Here is a 20,564-nt window from a genome sequence, read left to right as displayed (position 1 = left end):
TGGTAATCATACCACACGAAATAACAGCCGTTGTAACTATACTAAGACCTTAGAACTCATATCTCGACGTAGGTGGCGGCATTTACGTTGTAGATGTCTATGGGCTCCGGTAACTACTTAGCACCAGTTGGGCTGTGACCTCGTCGTCCCACCTAAGCAATTAAAAAAAATAAACGTATTCTGACTGATAATTCTGACGTCAATCGAATTTTTCGAGTTGAGTGGTGGCATTTAGGTTATCTGTGGACTTCTTGAGCCGCGAGCTCGTCCACAGGTGCAATAAAAAAAAAACCATCTGTGGTCATTTCGAAAATGTCAATCCACAAACATCGGTGTCCAACGAGGTCATATTCAATGGATGTCATGCGTCGCGGGGCCATCAACCCAATAGGATGTGTACACATTAAATAGTTTCATATTTTATTTATTAATCTGTACATATACGTAATAAACGTGCGTCGCTTTATTTACATTTCAACACGTAGATATTCCAACGACGCAAATCTTATCTACAAATGTGCGGTCAATAAAGTTCACATTGGGTAGTAAGGCGGCGAATCATTGAAAATTCAACTAGTAATTACAAACAATACGCAAATGTTATGTACCGTTTTAAATAAAATAAAATAAGAATATAAACCCAGACCCAGCCAATTAAATTTTATTTATTAAATTAGATCACGGAAAAATTACTAAAGTACCAAAATTATAATGATACTAACGACTGTTGTTGTTGTGTTGATGTTGACTCATATTTTTTTTAAATCATAGTGTCATATAAAAGAAATATAAATTCGTTCAAAAGTGAATAAGCAAAAGGATGCATGTTCTGGTTTATGACGTCATCGTGTATACATTGCGGTTATGCGAGAGAGAGATAGCGATTTTAAACTACGCCCGATAGATGTATCCATCTAAATGCAACGTCTATTACAATAACTAATTGCTGTTTTGACAAGTTTTTTTTTTATATAAGAAATAAATGGATGAAATGATGTCCAAAAAAACATGCGAAATATCTGATATAATAAAAAAAGTCAACGACTAAGAACCACAAAGCTTTCCGCTGCGTTCTGTTGTTCTTGACCTGACCAACATTGGCATGAATAGAAGTTCGAACCAGTGGTGCAATGGGATATTCTACATCTCTATACATATGCGGCGATTTAGGGGTCAGAACACACGCATATTCTTTGTGAGGAAGCGCGCGATTAACCGGTAGCATATTTTTAGCCGAGGGCGACGCTCCTCATTATATCGCATCTCGATGCGCCTTGTTCCCGCCTTTTGCTCTATCATCGTGACAACTATATTAATGGCAACACTACAATATGTTTTTCAAGTAAAAAAAAATACACATAATATAACGAAGAAAATTTAATTTATTATTATTATTATTATTATTAATGCTTTATTTCAGTTATTTTTTTTTTAAAACCATCACATTTTGTTAGTAATAATTACTTATAATTTATGTACTGTAAAAATTGAACTTATACCAGTAGCGTTCACAGTTATTATTGCACACAGTTATATTACAACGTACTGTTTTAGTGAAATAATGCGATAGCTAAATCTGGGTCATGCGAATACGAGAGAGTAGGTCGTCATTGTGAACGTGTTGCGAAAAAAATTCACGTTAATAAAATTTTAAGGTATATAGGTACATCCAGCGAAACAGCCTTCGCGAATTGCTGAACAACTTACAATGTAAATAAGGTAGGTAGGTCGTTGATATGATAGACAACGTCAAGGGCATATTGTGGAGGTAAACGTCTCGGAACGTTCCGGTTCGCGATTCTCCTTCCGCTATCTCCTTAGACAGCGGGTTGTCGTTTAAAAACTACTCGATTAAACAAATGCATGGGGCGTATGTACGTTGACATTGTTGTAATGTCTCATGAATTTTATTACTTCAACGGAATATAATAGTTTTCGCAATTTAATTCATGATAATCTAAAAATACTGTACAACAAAGCAAAGCCAATCGTTAAACGTTTTTTTTTTTTAAATAAATGGAAGGTTTTTTGTTGGCATTGAAATGCAGAACTAAAAACTCTTCCGGCGTTGGACCTTCATTATTGGCACCGGTGACATTGAGACATGAAGAGGGTCTTAAATGATAATAATTGTGCTGGTTCACTTCTGGCGCGAAGCCTTGGAGCATTCCAATTTAAAGAGTGGAAAAGCCGTCTCAAGGTGAGTGGCGTCATTCACGTTGCTGTGTCTATGGGTTCCGGAAACCGCTCAACATCAAAAGGACTGTGAGTTCGTTCACCCGTCTATAACAACAACAAAAAAAGGTTGTTGTAACTATGCTGCACATAGCGTATATGGAAGTCAATATTCGCTAATTAAGCTAGTTTTGTTTGCTGACGACATTGTGACCTTATATGTACTCTAAAGACAACATCCTTATTGATATAGGGCGAAGCGCTAAATAAATAACGACTGCACAGTATATATAATGATTTACATCTCGTATTCATTGATTGTCTTTGTGCCTACATAATTATATCGCCTAAACGCGAGGCGCCTAGAGGCGATATAATATGTAATTATGAAGATATGTATATGACTAAAGTCACATAACTTAAAATCGATAACTATCAGCTGAACTGTTAAAATAATTAGCCATCACGAATCGAGTATCCTAACAGCGGACATTAATATTATGTTATCGTAGCAAATTAGCAGATAATTGAAGTAATTTATAATGCAGTGGAACAATGTAAATTTTGATAATGTCGAACGTTGATAAATAATCAAAATTAAGTTGAAATTACAACATTTTACATCTTTTATTTCTTGCTTAATTGATATGGCGTGTTTCTATAATATACCGTCTATTATGCGGTCGGAAAATCTGAATCTTTGATGTGAAACGAAGCGCAGACGGTAGGAATATATAGGCAGCGCTGTGCAGTGAGAAAACTCAACTTGAATTTGAGAATACAAACTCGTGACCCATTTGACATACTCCAAGTCCTCATCTTCCAGTCGTTGGGTTCCTCGATAACGTTTTCTAACGAGCGAAACGCGAGATAACTTCGCTAATTATTAATAGTCCTTGTACAGGTATAATAAACCTGTACTAAAATAAGCGAATTCAAAAAATTTTTTTTTTCTTAACATTACGTGTTGCCAAGCGTTAATTCGAATGGAACAAAATTAAAAACTATTTTTTTCTTTTTGAAGATCCGTGTTTTCAATTCTCTGCTTCTTTTAGGAGGATTCATTGGATCATAGAGACGTGGCAACTATAAATTGTGTTGAAAAAAAGATGTCGCTAATTCAATTATGTACGTTTATAAAGTAAACATGTATTTTGTTTACAATTTTATTGTATAACTTCTAAACACCGACATCCAATGGATCAAGAGGTTTAAATTATAAGATAGACGAAATAGCATAAAAAATTTATTCTAAAATTAATTTTATTCCATTAAAAATTTCTGGCACAGTTATGTATATTTTAACTTGTTCGTGCTTAGATTTCTTAAATCTTTGAAACTTTCTCTAGTTCGTGTTTGTGACAAATAACTTGTTTTCAAAAAAGTGTTTATCAAACAAATAGAATTTCAAATTAGTCTTAATGAAAGGAAAAATATTAGTTTCTAACTTTTGGATTAAAAGTCTGTCGCACGTAACCAGCACATCCGAATCAGTATGACCTGCATGTTATATCGCAAATACCAAAACTTGTGTATAAAACAAAAATGACTGTCAATTTTTTATTTTATTTATTGCTTAGATGGGTGGTCGAACTCACAGCCCACTTGGTGTTAAGTGGGTACTAGAGCCCATAGACATCTACGACGGAAATGCACCACCCACCTTGAGATATAAGTTGTAAGGTCTCAAGTATAGTTACAGCGGCAGCTCCACCCTTCAAACCGAAACGCATTACGGCTTCACGGCAGAAATAGGTAGGGTGGTGGTACCTACCCGCGCGGACTCACAAGAGGGGCCTCTTGTGAGTCCACCATTAATAATTTCTCACTATTTGCCACTGAACAATAACGAATCGTTAATTTCATAATTTCAAATTAAGTCTCAATAATACAAAAGTGATATATCACGCCGGTAATTTTCGAATAGAAAGTTGAAACAATAAATTAATATAAGAAAATTAAGCGCTACATCCTTTTAGCGCAAGAGAATAAATCAAGTAGTTATTGTGACTGTTAGCTACCCTGGTTCGCTTTTTCGTTTTGTTACAGTTATTAATGACGGCGTAGAAGATATCTATTCTTGTGTGCTGAAATGGGTGGATAAAAATTTCCATTCAGGAAACCTGCTTGTCAATTGTTTCCTCCTAAAAAGAGCATATCGTCCATCCATTTAAACTAGCGCTCAAAATCATTTTGACATGCATATTAATCAAATCACTTAGAAACAAATGTGTAACCTAAAATCAGTTTTAAAAAAATGGAAATTCAATGTTCTACGAAATAGTAACGAACCCTTGTTCGCAACATAAAAGTGTATTTTTTCTTATGACAGAAATGATGGTTCATACGTATTTGACATTGTTGAAAAAATCAATATCTAACACATATTTACTAAGACAAGCGGTCCCCTGGTAGTCGAAATTCGACTATAATTAATGGAAATTATAAGTTAGTACACTATTATTATTATTCTATTGTCAAAGAATATTATACTTCTATAATCACAGATTTCGCCAAGACTACACTTTAGATATATATTAATAACGACAAACAATATTTAATCTATTCTCAATTAGACCACAGACTATAAGCAATAAGAAAAGTTTGACAATAAACAAATAGTATGCATGCGGGTGTGTGTCAAATACTTGGTAGTGTGTGTAAAGTTTTTTATTGATTTAATGTATTTTTTACGTATAATTTAAAAAAAAATAGCTTTCTGCACTTCTTCTCTATAAGTTAGGCAAAATTCGTAATTTTTGGTAAAAAGGGATACAACGTTTTTGCTTCACTTATTAATATATAGATAAGAACTAAGTAATAAGAAAATCAAAATTATGTGGAATGTTCCTTGGATTTTATAAGAGACTTTATAAAATCGCGCCGGCATCGAATCGACTAACTTTTGGATTCGCTCCGTCGGAATTTTACCCTAATCATTTTTGAGAGCATCATAAAAAGCGTCTTTATTTAGAATATTTTTGAATTCTTATTCTGCGATCCAACTCAACCCACAAATGTAGGTCACTATAGGTCTATTCTGGACTTCGACTTGGCCACTCTTAAAACGTTAACTTAAAAAAACACCAACGACCTAGGATTTTGTGTTTGGAATGATTATCATGCTGAAAAAACCATCCAACTCCAACTAACGATCTAACTCCAGAGCATGAAAAAATATCTCCAAACTGTCACTGCTAGTTCCATGTTTGACCGTGAAATTTTGGTACCGATAGTCATATTTTTTTATTTAAATGACGTTGAAAATACTTGATACTAGTCGACTTCAGCAGATGACATTAAATAAAATTTGCTCTTGTAACTCAGCAAAATGTTAGTCACCAATCTAAACTAACATCGTGATATGTGCCTTTTGCATGTGCAGATCTGGCCTTCTTGGTTTTTTTTTTTCATAGATACTAAAGGCATTTTCGTTGGTCTATTGATATAGTTTCCTTTATTATTGCATTATATACTAATCAAATAAAATTGCCGTATTTCTACATGCAATACTGGAAAAATAGCACACAAGTTAGAATTCGAATTTCAAACCAGTGGTACGAATTAGATTTTAATGTATAACTCTTAATTTAACAGTCTTTACGAATATATAGTTATGGGACCACGTGCCTGTTGTCATGACAACAAATATACTGTACTTATAATTACGATAACATTAAGGTTATGGGAATTAAATCAAATAACTCGCTTTTGGCCCCAAATTTGAAAACGACTCAGAAGACAATAAACTTCAATTCTCACGACAAGAATAATTCAATTTTGTAAATGTAAAAGTTAAATGTGTCCGTACGTTCGACTACTTCGTCTAGAAAAATAATCTCACAACAGACGCTGTCACAGCACAGTAATGCTGTGTGCCTCAATAGCATAAAAAATCGTGCCTGTTTGTAACGCAACTGCTAGAGACTAGTATATCGTCTATAAAACCAAAAAATTCCATTCAGCACATACCACGACATATAGGCTGCGCAAAAAAATCGTAGTTTGATTTAGCATAAAGTATCGTTAATTAATATTAATGCAAAATTGTTGTATTAAAAATTGTGTGTGAATTTGTTTACTTAATTATGAATTACGAAGTAACAAAACACTATTTCAACGAAGCGAAAACTAATAATAATACTTCCGCATGCCATAATACACAATGGAAACGCAATACGGTCGATATAAATATTATCATATTGATACTGAAAACACATTCAACGTCAATGTAATTAGTATACCGCAATACGTAATATCTTATTCGTGGAAAATTGTATCGAAATTTTATTTACGAACTCATGTTTTGGCTTTAAGAAATACGATATTTTTCATTATAATAGAAACCTTTTTCAAGTACCTTACATGTTTTCAAAAATAAAACCTTTGCTTTCGAACACGAACAGAGAACATGAAAACTCAGTTTCACAACTAAATTAATATTTACCACCTATAGGTTATCGTGTTTCATAACTCTTTCGTAACAATCGTTCGAACCAGTTACGAGCGTACACTACACTCATTTCCTAAACATTTATAGTTCCAGTAATGCGAACTTAATAGAAAGCAATTTCACGGTTATGTAATGATTCTTTACAGAACGGAGATCTTTGCATATCGATTCTCCACCCGCCCGTGGATGATCCTCAGTCTGGCGAACTGCCCTGCGAACGTTGGAACCCTACACAATCGGTTCGCACCGTACTCCTCTCTGTAATCTCACTCCTCAACGAGCCGAACACCTTCAGTCCGGCGAACGTCGATGCAAGCGTGATGTACCGCCGCTGGCGTGACTCGAAGGGCAAGGACAAGGAGTACGAGAACATTATTAGGTGAGTTAGTATTTGATCTATAATAAACACGTCATGAGGCCATTTTGCTTATAATTGATATAGATAAAAATGAATTGCTGTTCGTTAGTCTCGCTAAAACTCGAGAACGGCTGGACCGATTTGGGTAATTTTGGTCTTGAATCATTTGTGGAAGTGCAGAATGTTTAAAAGGTAGATACATATTATTATGAAAATGCTCGGAATTAAATAAAAATAATTTTGTTTTTCCTTTAATATGTCCCCCGTCTGACGGATTACTTTTGTTTGTTTTAAGTTTATTTTATACAAAAGTTTAGGTATTTTATTTATCGATTGAGGCACTACGAAGTCTGCCGGGTCAGCTGGTAATTGATTTAAAAAATCGTGTAATCTTAAGAAAAAATTGAGAAAAATTTAATATATTTTTTATTTATTCTCTGCATTACAAATCTAGGATGAAAAGGACAGTTCGTAACGCCTCAATGATAATAAAGTACTACTTTAAAATTAACGTAAAATAAAGTTTCATTTGTAGATATAAGGTGGGTGTGTCCATTAATTGGTTTGGTGCTGGAAGAAAAATATTGTGTCCAATAAATAACCGATATAGCCGATGTCCGCTCTTGATGGGTGCGATATCCGTTATTGGACTACAACTAATATTTCGACCTTAGGTAAACACATTACTATGTCTATACTCGGACTGGTAACCGCTAAACAAAAATCGGCTCTTAAAAAATCCATGTTTTGTAAAACATATTAATGTTGATTTGTCTTAACCACACAAGGCACTGCGGCTAAAACTTAAGTAGACTTAAAGACTGATCTCACTCTGTCAACCGCGCTCGAAGTCGCTCTCCGTGCTTAAACAAGACTGTTGACGCCAATTTTTTCTGTTTCTTTAAAATGTCCAACATAGATTATTTTAATATAAACAATTTAGTACAAAGAGAAAATAGAATCTTTAACTATTTTAGTATTATTGTGTTAGTCACCAGTGTTTTAAACCTGGCTTTGTTTTCGGAGGAGATTTTCTTAAACTGAATTTGGAGTAAATTTGAATTATCAAACAAAAGAGCTCACCGTATTATAATAACAATAGTTGGGACAATGGTTGAAATTCGTACATAGTAATCGATACCTGACTGAATGTGCTACATTTTCTCTTTTAGCTTTCTTATTGACACTATGAAAAAAGGCAAATACTTTTCATTGATAAAGCTGGTCGTCAATGGATTAATGTCCATTGCCAAAACATTGGAGAAGGTTGTTAATAGTAACTATGTTGTCTTTACCTTTTCAAACACAGATTTTGGGATGATTCCTTTTTCTTGTTCATTGTTAGTCTTGGTTGGTGTTTAAGGATCTCGTCATCATAGAGAGATAAGATTGGTTTAAACACTGTTTCATGGAAGTCGTTCCTGTGGCCTTTGCGTGACGCACAAACGAACAAATACAAAGCCAAATAGTCAGACGAAAAGCACGTTGTTTTATTAAATTGCTTTGAAGCAACTAAAATATAAGCGCAAGAGTAAAATTTTTGTGTCATCATAGTTGTATTGTTGTGAATACTGTGTATTGCAACAATTTCCGTATGCTAAAAGTCATTTACTTTAAGCGTTTGTTGGAAAACAAAAATAAATAGATAGATATATATCAGTGGATGTTACAACAAGTAACACAGTACAATCAGTTAGTTTTACAAAAAATTTGAAGGCAACTAATATGGAACTGGTACTTGAACTATCTATTCTCAAGGTTAGTGGTAGCATTTACGTTATTAATATTTATGGGCTCCGGTAACCACTTAACATAAGTTGGGCCATCAGCTCGTTCACCCGTCTCTCTCACTTAAGCGCGAATATCATAGCACACTGACCTTGCACACACGCACACAGAATCGTTTGGCAGCCAATAAACTGACAAGCATTAACTAAGCTTATCGACGTCAGCGATTAAAAAAATGACACGGTCTCAGTTCAATGACATGTGAATTATAAAAAAAAACACTAGTCCACTGCATTCTTTTGAAAAAAACGTCTTTCTGTAACCATTTTTTTAACTAATTAATATTCCATATGACGTACGTACACGATACCACACCGGAACCCACTGAGTTTCTCACCGGATCTTTTCAGTTTAGAAGTCGCGTTTCCGATACGGTGATAGATTCTGCGAAGCACTGCTCTTACTAGGGCTAGTGTTAGCCAATTCTCTCAAGTTGATTCCGTGAGCTCAACTAACCGTCCAGGCGTAGCTGGATTAGCCCCTTAAGCTACCAGTGAATGGGTAGAGAAAAAATGACTAATCAAACAAGTTGCGACCTGACACGTTCAAATATTCGCAGATAAACCGTTCCCACTATAGTCAAGACCGTGTCCGATAGTGTTCTATTTGAATAGAAATAATAACGAATTTAGTGCTAGTGTTAACAACTTCACCAAGTTAGAGCCCCATTAGCTCACCTACTCGCCCGGTTACGCTGGATAATCCCTAGGTTTACCAGCTTAGGTAGGAAAAAAAATACGACGCCGAGGCGAACGTTGACGTACGTACACCGGATGTATAATCCTTCAGGCGACGACAATTTTTCACTTCCATCTCCGGTCACCGTCCTCGCTGAACCCGTCCCATGCGACGAAGGGCTCGGCTAGTAAATTAACCTACAGACACAACCCACAGAGTTTCTTGCCGGATCTTCTCCGTGGGTCGCGTTTCCGATCCGGTGATAAATTCTGCGAAGCACTGCTCTTGCTAGGGCCAGTGTTAGCAACACCTCCGGTTTGAGCCCCAAGAGCTCACCTACAAGCTAGGGTAACGTTGATATAGCCTCTCAAGGGTATCAGCGTAAGTAGTAAAAAAAATATTCGAATTTGCCTATGCCCAGTTTCAGACTTTGACCTCATGTTTCAAGCTGAATAACGGCATAGAACTTGCTATGCCCAGTCTCAGGTAAGAATTCAGCACAGCTGTAAACTCGCTTCACCTTCTGTGCAATCACAAAAACTTTTAACGACAATACGAGCCGTATAATACCCACTATTGTGCCCTATAGTTGTATGTGTTTTTATTTTCTTGATGTGCAATAAAGCTTATCCTGCTCCGTCTAGCTACTAACATTTTATTGTGTTGCAGCAAACTAATACATAATTCAATAGATTTACATTATTGTGCAGTAAAAATTACATTAAAACTAACAATACCTGAACAAAAAACTAAAATTAAATTCAGAGCTTTTCAATATTATTACTAGATTGTTGTTACGTTTTATTTTATATTGTCGCATTTGTTTACTGTTTTTATTTATTTAAAAAAAATACCGAAATGTTGGTTCGATATCAAACGGTAATTTAAGCATTATGGTAGATGGAATATTAGAATAGAGGGAGTCACCTTGTTAGCTACTTTATATGCGAATTCGAACGCTCCTTGTTTGAAACTTGTGCTCATGTTTATTTGATTTTCATCAAGGTTTCTGGATAGCGGCCTCGTGTCAAGGATGTAATATCGGGTGTAGTCTTTTTTGGTAACTAATATTCTGCTTGTCTGACATTATTTGTCTTGTAGGATCCCAGAAACCGCTGTCGGTGCTTTTAGGTTCTTCAAACACCGGTCCTTGTTGAACTCGTTCACCGAGTCATCTCAGTGGGTCCTGATTCCGATCCGGTGGTAGATTCTGCGAGGTATTGCTAGTTAGGGCCAGTGTTAGCAGCTCTCAGATTGAGTCTGTGAGCTCATCTACCAACCAGCTTGTTGCTGAAATAGCCCCATAGGCTACCAACGAATAGGTGGGGAAAAAATATATTTGAAATTCAGCATCACACTCTTTGCCACAAGTAAAAGATGCGGCGAAGTAAACGAGACATCAGATTCCAAGATGAGCAATGGCGTTCAGGTTGTGATGTCTATTAAAATTAATAGCAGTAACTCAAGTAGGTAGAAACTGCATACCAATATTATCTTCTGTCTAGTCTAGACTTGATCCATAAAGCCAATCAAGCTTGTCGCCCGATGATAAACATATGCGAAACTTGTTTATTAGTAACAATATTTTAGTATAATGTCCCAAATAACATTTTAATTCAACCACTGATAGTGTTGAAATTTAGGGGGGAAAAAAAACAATATAATTAATTGCATTTATAAAGTTCAAGTTACAGGCAGTAAACGCCTGAGTTGTAACTAACGAATTCCGTAATAATTTCAATTAGTGAACGTAATGCTGATATTTCCTAATGCTTCGATTTCAATGTATTCGTAGTTTTTCATGCAGCATTTTAAATGATTTAAAAAAAAAACGTTTATCCCGGTTCGATCATGGACGTCAGAGTTCGCGGGGCTAAAGAGTGGAACTCGTCCCGACTAAATTGAATTCATAAAGCTGATGTCATCAGTACGATCAAACAACGCATTCTAAACGTCGCGGACGGTGTTCGTGTATCATATTATAATTTAGGCCGTGAACAACAACGACTGCGTGTACTTTACGAACGTCACTTAGAAATAAAACGGAATGCGCCTCTTGTTTCAGCTCTTCTCGTTTCTAGCGCAATTCTCAATGACGTCTTCGTGGCCTAAGGGATAAGACGTCCGGTGCATTCGTGTTGAGCGATGCACCGGTGTTCGAATCCCGCAGGCGGGTACCAATTTTTCTAATGAAATACGTACTCAACAAATGTTCACGATTGACTTCCACGGTGAAGGAATAACATCGTGTAATAAAAATGAAATCCGCAAAATTATAATTTGCGTAATTACTGGTGGTAGGACATCTTGTGAGTCCACGCGGGTAGGTACCACCGCCTAGCCTATTTCTGCCGTGAAGCAGTAATGCGTTTCGGTTTGAAGGGTGGGGCGGCCGTTGTAACTATACTTGAGACCTTAGAACTTATATCTCAAGGTGGGTGGCGCATTTACGTCGTAGATGTCTATAGGCTCCAGTAATCACTTAACACCAGGTGGGCTGTGAGCTCCGTCCACAGATCAGAACAATAAAAAAATAAAAAATAAAATTGTAGAGTAGAACGTTGTTTCTAAACGTCCATCCAACTTGTTAATATGTGTAGTCCGCGCTTTCTTTTAACACTACACCTACAAGTATCGTTAAATTTTACCGTTTTCAATTTGTTTGTATAATTTACACATTTAAATGTTACAGTACTGTAAAAGACAATTCGTAAAATATGAATATATATTTATTTATTTCATTCTCATATTATTTTTTTTAATTTCTCTAAAAAAGAGCATACCATTATCTTCATTGGACAATAAAATCGATAACATTTTTAATTACCGATCAATTCGACCGAGCCCGTTAGGAATAGGTATACAAGAACTGTCAGTAGTAGTTTGATGGTTAATATTTTGAAGAATACGAAGATGGTTTATATATAATAAATACTCACACTTTAATTCTGCACATTGAACTTTAATAAGGAAGACCACTACCGCATATAATGCAAAACTCGCTCTGTCGATACAATTACTAATTATTATAAATTAATAAATAAATAAATGTCACGTGTAATCATAAAGTACGTGGTGTGAATGTTATAATTCATGACGAAGCTGTTTATAAACTTCATTTATGTGTTCGATTAAATCAGAACTCAATTGAATATTTTCCAAATAATTCTTACGCTGACTGATCGCTTTCAAGTTAAAATATAACTTCTCTGTTCGCCTTGTGAATTTCCTAGAGAAAAATACACCTCATTTCGGATCCTGCCGATACACTACCGGTGCTTCTAGGTGCCACAAGCACGTTCTCGTCGAACCCGTCGGTTGCGATGAAGGGTTCGGCGTGTAAATTAACCCACGAACACAGCCCACTGAATTTCTCGCCGGATCTTCTCAGTGGGTCGCATTTCCGATCCGGTGGTAGATTCTGCGAAGCACTTCTCTTGCTAGGGCTAGTGTTAGCAACGTCCTCAGTTTGGAGCCCTGTGAGCACACCCACACGTCAAGGAGAAGCTGAAATAGCCTCTCAAGGCTATCAGCATAAGTACGGAAAAAAGTGTTTCAAAAGTCCTCTGTTCTTTAAATAGCAGCTTTGAACTTTAGTCGATAACGTCGGATTAAACGGGATCTAAAGCCAAAGAATACTTCCTGGATGACATTAGTCAATTCAACTACTACCAGAATACAGCATTGTGGTTACAGTAGAATTAGTATTCCTTATGTATGTATAGGTATATAACCAGGTTTGTTGCACCCAATTGCCATCATAAGTACTGATGTTACTTATCGCACGGGTTGATACGAATGTCCTGCCTTTTTTCGCCGCAATCTTTAGTCCCGGGCGGATGAGTATTTATTTTGAAGTAACTGAAACTTCTCCATAATGTTTGTTTTATTGCTCATGGTGGGCGGACTAGCTCACGGGACCACCTTCAAGGGACTTGTCACCGAACATCATAGATCAAAACCACAAGGCAAATGTCATTTGTTTTGCCTCACGTAATTACATAACATGAGACGGACTGCGAGCTCTTTGTTCTATCGATACAATATAGATCCTCGTCCCTGAGTCGCATTCTTCATGTCTGAGGATCGTTGCCATCTTCTACCACTATCCCTCTCTGGATGATGTTCGCGATCTTCGTCTGCTCTCGGCGGTGTGTATGGCATCGTAGAGCGTGGTATCCAGAGTGGAGCGGATTTGGTCACTATAAATACCTATCGTAGAAGATATTAACCTGACAACACCATGGCCACCCAGCGCTCATGAAACGGTACCCTGTTACCGAAGAGACTAAATATCTTCTAAAAGACTGAGACGGAAGGACGTGGGAACCCACCGTTTAATTAACTCCCAAGAAAACCTCTAACCATGAACACGATATAGATAATCTATACTTCTATATATATACTCTATAGTAATATTATAAAGAGGAAAGATTTGTTTGTTTGTTTTGAATAGGCTCCGAAACTACTGAACCGATTTGAAAAATTCTTTCACTGTTTGGAAGCTACCCCCGACTGACATAGGCTATATTCTTTTTTATAAAAAATATAAAAAATATTATAGATGAAAGAATGTATCATTGAAATGAAAATAAAAGTTCATTAAAATAATAATATTCAAACTATCTTTATAATTTTCTTTTTTTAGTAACCTGACGCAAACAGAAGAGTTGATGTGTGTGTATTATAATTGTTTATTTTGAAATTTTCGTTAAGACCCGAGCGAAGCCGGAGCGGGCCGCTAGTATAAAATAAATTTATTTGTTTTTGTTTATTTGGAATCCCGAAAATTTACGTTTCTTTGGTAAATCTTTCAGGAAACAAGCGCAAGTCGCCCGTATGGAGGCTGAAAAAGAAGGCATAGTTGTACCGCTGACATTAGAAGATTACTGCATTAAAACACAGGTCAAGTCAACGACGCACGAGCCTCAGGTTTGTTTGAAATATGTATTTACTAGAGGTCCCGCAGTAGTCGAAATTCGACTATAATTAATTGGAATTGTAAGCTTGTACACTATTATGATTGTATTTTATACTTCTATAATCACAAATTTCGCCAAGGCTACACTATAAAAAATATTAACAAAGACAAAAAATATTTAATCTATTCTCAATTTGACAACAGACGTCAAGAACAAAAGTTTGACAATAAATAGTATGCATGCGTGTGTGCGTCAAATACATGGTACCTATGTAGTGTGTATAATGTTTTCTTTATTGATTTAATGTATCTTTGATGCATAATTTAAAAAAAAATTAGCATTGTGCACTTCTTCTCTATATTCTCTATAAGTATGGGAAATTTCATACTTCTCCGTCCGCGCAATTTTCGCAAAAAAGTTTTTGCACAAAGTTTTTGCTTCACGTATTAATATATAGATGTATGCGCATTTTGTGTAATCAATTAGGTACTAACAACAGCAACTGCACAAGAACTGCGCCGTTTTGTAATATGAAAAAAAATTTGACGAAATGTGTTTTGTGTAATCAATACTTCATAGAAATACCGGTTTTAAGTAAAATAATAAATTTCTAATTTAAAACTTGTTATGTGCCCTGTTTTTTTATGCTATTTAGACATAATCACTTCTAGATAATTCTGACGAATAACGTAATTTCAATGAAACAAAACTGTTTTCAGACAAAAGGAAAATGAAACAGTTTTATGACACAACATGTATTTTAAAAACTTCGGCCGTCAATTTGAAATTAACGGTTTAGTTAGTCATTTGCTGCTCTTGCGTAACGTCTAAGGTCTATTGGATAAGACGCCTAGCCTGTTTGATTATCCCGGTGCCTAAATCTTTCAGAAAACTGAAAAAAAGCATGCATGCAAAACGATTGCTTTTGAATTGATCTCTCAAACGAGAACGATAAATATAATAATATAATATAATAATATAATGTGTAGTATAAATCAGTAATACGAGTATTCATTGTTATTGGTAAACATGCATCGGCCACGTGATACATGTTTTCGCATATAAAATCACGGGTAGGTACATACACACTCTTTGCCAATAAATATAATTATACTGTTTATATTAGCTTGCAGAAAGAAGTCTAACTATTGCACACATGCAATACCACTAGATAACAATTTTTTTTTTTGTTGGTGAAAACAGCTGGACATGACTGATTTTTACGACGACGATTACGACGATCTGGACACGGATTCGGACGAGGAGCTCGAGGGGGGTGACGGCGACGGCGACGACAGCGGCAACGGGGAGTCGTGAGGCCGCGCCCCCGCGCCCCTCTGCCGCCACGTCCCGACCAAACGTGTACGGACCTCTATACATTATGTAGCACATCACTAATAAACGTGTTGTCCTATATCAATATTAGAAGAAAAAAAAAACATGAAATCACAGATAATATAGAAATAAAAAAAAAAAAATAAAAAAACTGTCGGTCAGATTGTGTTTCAAGAACTCTATGTAGCAAGCACATCACTAATAAACGCGTTGTACTATATCAACATTAGAAGGAAAAAAACATGAAATCACAGATATAGAATTAAAAAAAAAAAATTAAAAAACTATCGTACAGAATGTGTTTCAAAATTTCTTAAAAAAAAAAAAACAAAAAAGTTTTAATATTTTCAACGTTAATTTGTACTGTACTACATTTTCTGTTGATTATAAATCTTTTTTTTTTCCGACTATACTATAATAACAACAAAAAAACTATGTTTAAGAAAACAACGATTCACGCATGTAAATAAAGTTTAGGTACCTACTTGAAGCGACGTTTGAGAAAATAAGTATTTAAGTAGTTCGATCGTACGCGGATCGCAATACTAATAATGCTATACACAATTTATTTAATACGTTAGCTTGTTAACTGACATAGTTTTAAATAAATTTTCATTTTGCGTAGCTTATTTAGTATACGTACGTAATGATAAATTCGATGGGAAACTATTGTAGATGTGACATGAATGTGGCTGTATTCATGAATCGTATCGAATGCTTCTAATTATATTCATAGTAGTAGCTGATTAATAAAACTGATCGTCGTTTATACAAAACATTTAATGTGTAATAAAATAAAAACAACGCTGTAATATTAATTTAAGGATGTTTTGAAAGGGTACATAAATCAATGAAAAACACTATACACATATTGCTACTTGAAGCGATACGTCAGTAGGTTAGAAGTAAATTAACAGGGAATGTAAATGAGGTAACAGGCTCCCAATCTACACTGAGAATTTACGATGATTCGAATTACGATCTTAACTCTTTGAATCAAGGTAGACTTTCGGTACGATATTCGATCTAATTGATTAGGTCTTTTTACAATCACATCGATGCCAGTACGGGGCTCGTTCGTACTAAAATGGAACCGCTGCACTTATCTACAATACGTTTCTGAGAGATCATTTTGCAAATGACCTAGTGGTAAGACCTCTTGTCAATTGCTCTATGGCAAACCAGAGGGCCGCAGAAGTCGTGACAGACTCAAACGCCGATGGTTGGATGGCGTGGAGCGCGACCTCAAAAATATCGGTGTCAAGAACTGGAAGGAGAAAGCCCTGAACAGAGCAGTCTGGAGAGACATACTGGACCAGGCTAAGGCCCACCCTGGGCTGTAAGGCCTAAGATGATGATGATGAAGACCTCTTGTGAGTCCGCACGGGTAGGTACCATCACCCCGCCTATTTCTGCCGTGAAGCAGTAATGCGTTTCGGTTTGAAGGGTGAGGCAGCCGTCGTAACTATACTTAGATCTTAGAACTTATATCTCAAGGTTGGTGGCGGCATTTACGTTATAGATCTCTATTGGCTCCGGTAACCACTTAACACCAGGTGGGTAATAAAAAAAAATTGAAAAAAGCAGTGGCTCAGGTGTGCTCCCGGCGCTTACGATGTCCATTCAGATAGAGGTGTATATACAGCGTGTGCAAAATCCGTGTCCAATCTACGTTAATAGAAATGCTCAACCAAAAAGGTCCTTGTGCGGACAATAATAAAAATCAATGCCGGAAGATATTTAGCAAAAATTCTAATTTAGCCTTAGACAAAACTAATTTCAATGAGTATAATCGACCACTAGTCCACAGAGTGTCGCCACTGTATTTACGAAGTTCGCAGCAAACTCTTGTATCCATAATTTAAGTGTGATTTTTAAAACTTTGATATTGAATTTGATTTGTCTCTGTCATTATAAATACTGACTAAATAAGTAAGTACTTGTTATATGTAGCCTACATTTCCTGTTAATTTATTTTTGATCATCATTTAAAATCTAGCGGTGTAAATAAGAGAAACAAACGCGTCAATTCAATTTAGAACACTTCACATTTTGAACAAAACTGAATGTTTGAATATTTTCGAAACGTTTTCAATTGTACCCTGTAACAAATCTAGTTCTGTCATAGGAAATTGTTGATTTTGAATTGTAAATTGTAATAAAAATCACATAACAGTAGATTTGGTATATATGACAAGGACTTTTTTTTTAATAAAAGAAAAATATGAATCTCAGCGAGACCGAACTGAGAGGGCAACGGAGAGAAGGTTGAAGGAAAGTATTTAGTGTTGTTACTGCTTACTGATTCTCAGTGCAAAGGCATAATGCTTTCAGATCTGAAACCCTCTAAGGTAAATCTAAGAAAATATTTTTATTATAGAATTAATGGAATAAAAATATATTGTTGAAGGGTTAATAAAAGGACATGTAGCATGTAATTTATCGAAACAGTACGTTGAGATAGATACCTAGTTGCTCTTCAGTGGATTGAGTGCTAGTTTTTCTGTGGAATTCACCACGAATACGAATGCGAACGCGTTGTAAAATAGATACATGCGAGGTGACAACGAGACGTATTCGCTTGAGAGTTGGTTCCGTGTCAGGCTACATTCATACATTTAAGTCGAATTAATTATTATTTTTATTTAATTTTTATTGCCTTTGTAGGCAGACAAGCGTACGGCCCACCTGATGGTAAGTGGTTACCGTCGCCCATGGACTTCAGCAATGCCAGGAGCAGAGCCAAGCCGCTGCCTACCTTTACCGACCTACCTACCTATTTTATAAAATGCATTGTCTATAAGATCTAAATGTATACTACATACTAAATTCTGAACTGAATAATTTATAGTTTGTGGCATCCTTTAGAGTTTCGTCATGCCCTTTTTTTGGTTGGTTATGACTTGAATAAGTATTCGCGGAAAGGTTTTGTGATATAGATTTTTTTTGTCCTACCTATTCGGTAATAGCCTGAGGCTATTCCAGTTACGCCCGCAAGTGTAGGTCAGCAGCTCACGGGCTCTACTTGAGAGGATACCTTAAGGTCAATATTCGCATGAACACGACGGTGATCACCGATAATACAATTCGAACACATAAATGGCGCCGTTTCTCCTGTTAAGGAAAAAAGTTTGGATTTGTCTATGCACTTTTGCTACATATAGTACATATAATGACGTCGTACCTGTGAATCGACTGACTCCCAACAATGTATATTATTAATTGTACATTTTAAAAGTCAAATGAACAGTAGTAGAAATACTTAGAATCCTTAGAATTTGTACTAAACGAATAAATGTTGCGTAATGTTTGTGTAAAGCGAAATGTATTGCACCTTAGCTGTGTTGAACGAATGAAAATGTTTGATGATTGTGACGCCAATAATATAGATAAACGTTTATTATTGCAGTCAGTCGCCAGTGCTTAACTTATATTATATCAGATGTCTCAATAATTGATTAGAATATAATCGACGCTTGAAAGGCAAAAATGACTAAGCGACAATAACTGCTTTGTACATAAATGATAGGCAATAACAATTTTCGATGTGCAAAAAAAATATATTTCTAGGTTTATTAAAATCATTTCAATCCTACAGCTACTAGCTAGATTCGTTAAAATCAATTTTGTTTTCAGGTATTTCAACTTTAAATTAGTCTACTGTAAAGTTCACGCATTGTCGCTTAGTCACGTTTGCCTTTCAAGCGTCGTTTATATATATTTTAATTTATCGTACCACATCCATCGAATGCTGACGATTCGTTCTCTAATCCTTGATGCACGTTGCAGCAATAGGCGAGAACTTAGTGCGTAGTTCAATGTACTTGATGTATAGTAGTCGTAGATGGTTAATAATAATATTTTGAAGAAAATATCGGATTCAATAAAGCACTAATGACTATGCCGGAAACCTTAATGCATTATTTTTTTCATTAATTGTTTAATGTTTAAAGTTGTCAATCCTGCTTGCCTATAATAGAGTAAATTTTTAGTAGAACCCAGTTGCTTGTAATACATAAGTGTGTCACTTACATACCTGCTATTGATTTTTATTTCAAATTCCTCCAATGCTTTGCTAAATTAGGAAATGTAGTATTGGCAAAAGTAAAGAGTCTAAATTTATATTACGTATATGATTACTGTGCTTGTAAACATTTGAAAACTGTGTTGATTTAGATAAAATGTATTCTGTAATTTAGTTAGTAGGATTAGCAAAATTAAGCATCCTGCTAAATATTGCTTTTTTTTCATAACAGTGACTTTTCCTTTTCTGATATTTGTTCTCATGTTCAAGATTGAAAAATAGAATTAAAAAACCATGTTATGTCTAATATGTGTATTAACTAAACGCGTTTTGTTTAAAATGGCATCTTCAGTATGTTACGTTAATTTACTTACCTATCGTATCTAAGCATTACAGAAGAATTCTTTAGTTTCACCGAGACGAATTTGATGATAGGTCATTTTTAAGTTTTAATTAAACAAGTTCAATTGTAAAATTATTGAATGAAATTATGTTTGTACTTTCCCTCTCTCTCTCATTGAAAAGTTAAGATTTAAGTAAAATAATAGGCGGTTTGGAAAAATAACGTAGGAAAATTAAAAGGCAAGAACGTTAAGTAATAACTACTTGATTATATTAAATTTAATAAAACAAATGTGTTTTGATGTAAGTTTTTAATTCCATAAAAACCTACCCAAGTCGTGGCCTAATATTAAGACAAGGTTTTTTTTTTTATTGCTTAGATCGGTGGACGAGCTCACAGCCCACCTGGTGTTAAGTTGTTACTGAAGCCCATAGACATCTACAACGTAAATGCGCCACCCACCTCGAGATATAAACGAGAGTATAGTT

General features: G+C 35.4%; 1 protein-coding gene across 1 annotated transcript in view; it reads left to right on the top strand.

Annotated features, from left to right (window-relative positions):
- Positions 1-20,377, top strand: part of LOC101743486 (ubiquitin-conjugating enzyme E2 R2) — a 29,385-nt gene extending 9,008 nt beyond the window's left edge. The window contains exons 3-5 of the mRNA XM_004922315.5: positions 6,775-7,007; positions 14,270-14,384; positions 15,578-20,377. Of these exons, the coding sequence (XP_004922372.1) occupies positions 6,775-7,007; positions 14,270-14,384; positions 15,578-15,691 (462 nt within the window). The 3' untranslated portion in view covers positions 15,692-20,377. The remainder of the gene's footprint in view (positions 1-6,774; positions 7,008-14,269; positions 14,385-15,577) is intronic.
- The last annotated feature ends 187 nt before the right edge of the window (positions 20,378-20,564 follow it).

Source organism: Bombyx mori, chromosome 19 (genome assembly GCF_030269925.1).
Source record: "Bombyx mori chromosome 19, ASM3026992v2".
Classification (NCBI taxonomy): Eukaryota; Metazoa; Arthropoda; class Insecta; order Lepidoptera; family Bombycidae; genus Bombyx; species Bombyx mori.
Note: the sequence above shows the minus strand (reverse complement) of the source record. Positions and strands in the feature narration are given on the sequence as shown.